This window comes from Cariama cristata, unplaced genomic scaffold (genome assembly GCF_000690535.1).
Source record: "Cariama cristata isolate BGI_N322 unplaced genomic scaffold, ASM69053v1 scaffold28959, whole genome shotgun sequence".
Classification (NCBI taxonomy): domain Eukaryota; kingdom Metazoa; phylum Chordata; class Aves; order Cariamiformes; family Cariamidae; genus Cariama; species Cariama cristata.
In genome coordinates this window covers 2673-4432 of record NW_009636740.1, presented here as the reverse complement: position 1 = coordinate 4432, position 1760 = coordinate 2673, and the positions used below count along the sequence as shown (strand labels likewise).

Sequence of the window (1760 nt, the reverse complement as noted above, 5' to 3'; positions counted from 1 at the left end):
CTTCCATGGGGTGCAGGAGCAGCACTACATCGCCCACGCCATGGCCTACGCCGCCTGCCTTGAGCCCTACGCCGCCGAGCCTGGGTGCCGGGCAGCCCGCAGGGCCTCCCATGGCACCCAGCACTCTCCCTTCCATGGGGTGCAGGAGCAGCACTACATCGCCCACGCCATGGCCTACGCCGCCTGCCTTGAGCCCTACGCCGCCGAGCCTGGGTGCCGGGCAGCCCGCAGGGCCTCCCATGGCACCCAGCACTCTCCACAACCCCTGCTCTCCCTCCTGGCCCTCTGCATGGCTGCCTATGTGGTGGGGGGCTAAGAGCCCCCGGCCGAGCCCCACTTCGGTCTGGGCTGCCTGCCCCCCTCCCCATCCCAAGCCATCCCCAGCTGCCCCATCAAGGGTCTTGGCGGCCGGGTCCCCAGTGTGGCCAGGATCAAGGCGTGCAATAAAACACAGGTTGCTCATCTCTATCTGCCATGCAAGAGTTTGCAACAGCGGTCACCTCCTGAGATGCTGCCTTGTGCCTCAGTTTCCCCGGGTGGTCGTAGCTCCTAGTTCCCCCCCTGGGACCAGCACTGGAGGCATTGGGGTGAAGAAATGAGGGTGAAAGGAGGCCATGTCTCCCGCCCGAGCATTGCCAGGCTGGACACAGTGCACAGGGGTTGGTACCTTTCCAGCAAGGGCTAGGCAAGGAGCAGCGTTTTAGTCCACATCCATAGATTTACTGCTCAAGAAAGTGCTGGGTAGAGAGCAGGGCTGCTCGGTGCACAAGTGACCCCAGGTGCTCCCGATACCCGATTGCCTCAGGTCCGATGCTCAGCGCTGCCTGTGGCACCCCGGGCCAGGGCCACCCCAGCATTGTAGCCGGTGCAGGCAATGATGCCTGCCAGGCACTGCCCATCCTCTTGCCTCCTGCATCTCTTTGTGCCCCAAGGCCGTCCATCCCCCAGCAGCAATAAGGTTCTGTGCCAAGGAGGTGCCAGCAGCAGCCCAGCCCCATGGCCTTTGTGCCGGCTGCCCGGCAGGACTCCAGGCTATCGGAGATGTGCCAAACCCCTCCACACACCCCGCACGGGGTGATCCTGGTCCAAAGTCCCTCCCCAGGTCTGCTAGAGTTGCAGACACTGCCAGCGGCGTTGGGCTACCGGATCTCACCATGCGGGTCCTGGCACCTCTCACCCTCTGCCTGGGCCTCTGGGCAGGGCTCAGCGCTGCTGACATCCCAGGTGGGGACACAGATGGGGACGGGTGCCCGGCTGGCTGCAGCGGGTGCCCGGGGAAGTGGGGCACCTGGCAGGGCACCAGCCTGGCTGGCCACAGGGAGGGTCTGGGGAGGGGAGCAAGGGCTGACCAGCTCTGCAAAGGTTCATGGGGCTTACCCCTGCTTTTCTGGGGTCCTTGAGCCAGTTTTCCCCTGTGGGGTCAGGTTCCTGCTTGTTTCTGGGCTGGAGGGGTCTGAGGGAAGTGTCTGTAGCCTCCACTCACCCCTCGCCGCAGATTTGGCCCCTTCCCACCCACCAGATAACTCCCCATCATGTCCGGTTTTGCTGCCCACCCCACCTCCTTCCCTGCCCCGGGACCCCTGGGCCAGGCAGTGGGTGCAAACCCACATGGTCTCCCCCCACCCCAAACATCACCCTGAGCCACTGGGTCCATGTTAGAGGAGGCCCCAGCATGGGGATGCCCAGGGAGGGCATACCCCTGGGACACGGGGGACCCAGGGATGTCGGTGCGCCAGGGGTGCGGGGGACTCTGACTCTGG

General features: G+C 65.0%; 1 protein-coding gene across 1 annotated transcript in view; it reads left to right on the top strand.

Moving 5' to 3' along the window:
* Nucleotides 1-1721: 1721 nt before the first annotated feature.
* Nucleotides 1722-1760, top strand: part of LOC104167709 (alkaline phosphatase, placental-like) — a gene marked incomplete at its 3' end in the record, with an annotated part of 2261 nt that continues 2222 nt past the window's right edge. The window contains 1 exon segment of the mRNA XM_009708037.1: nt 1722-1727. Within this exon segment, the coding sequence (XP_009706339.1) occupies nt 1722-1727 (6 nt within the window).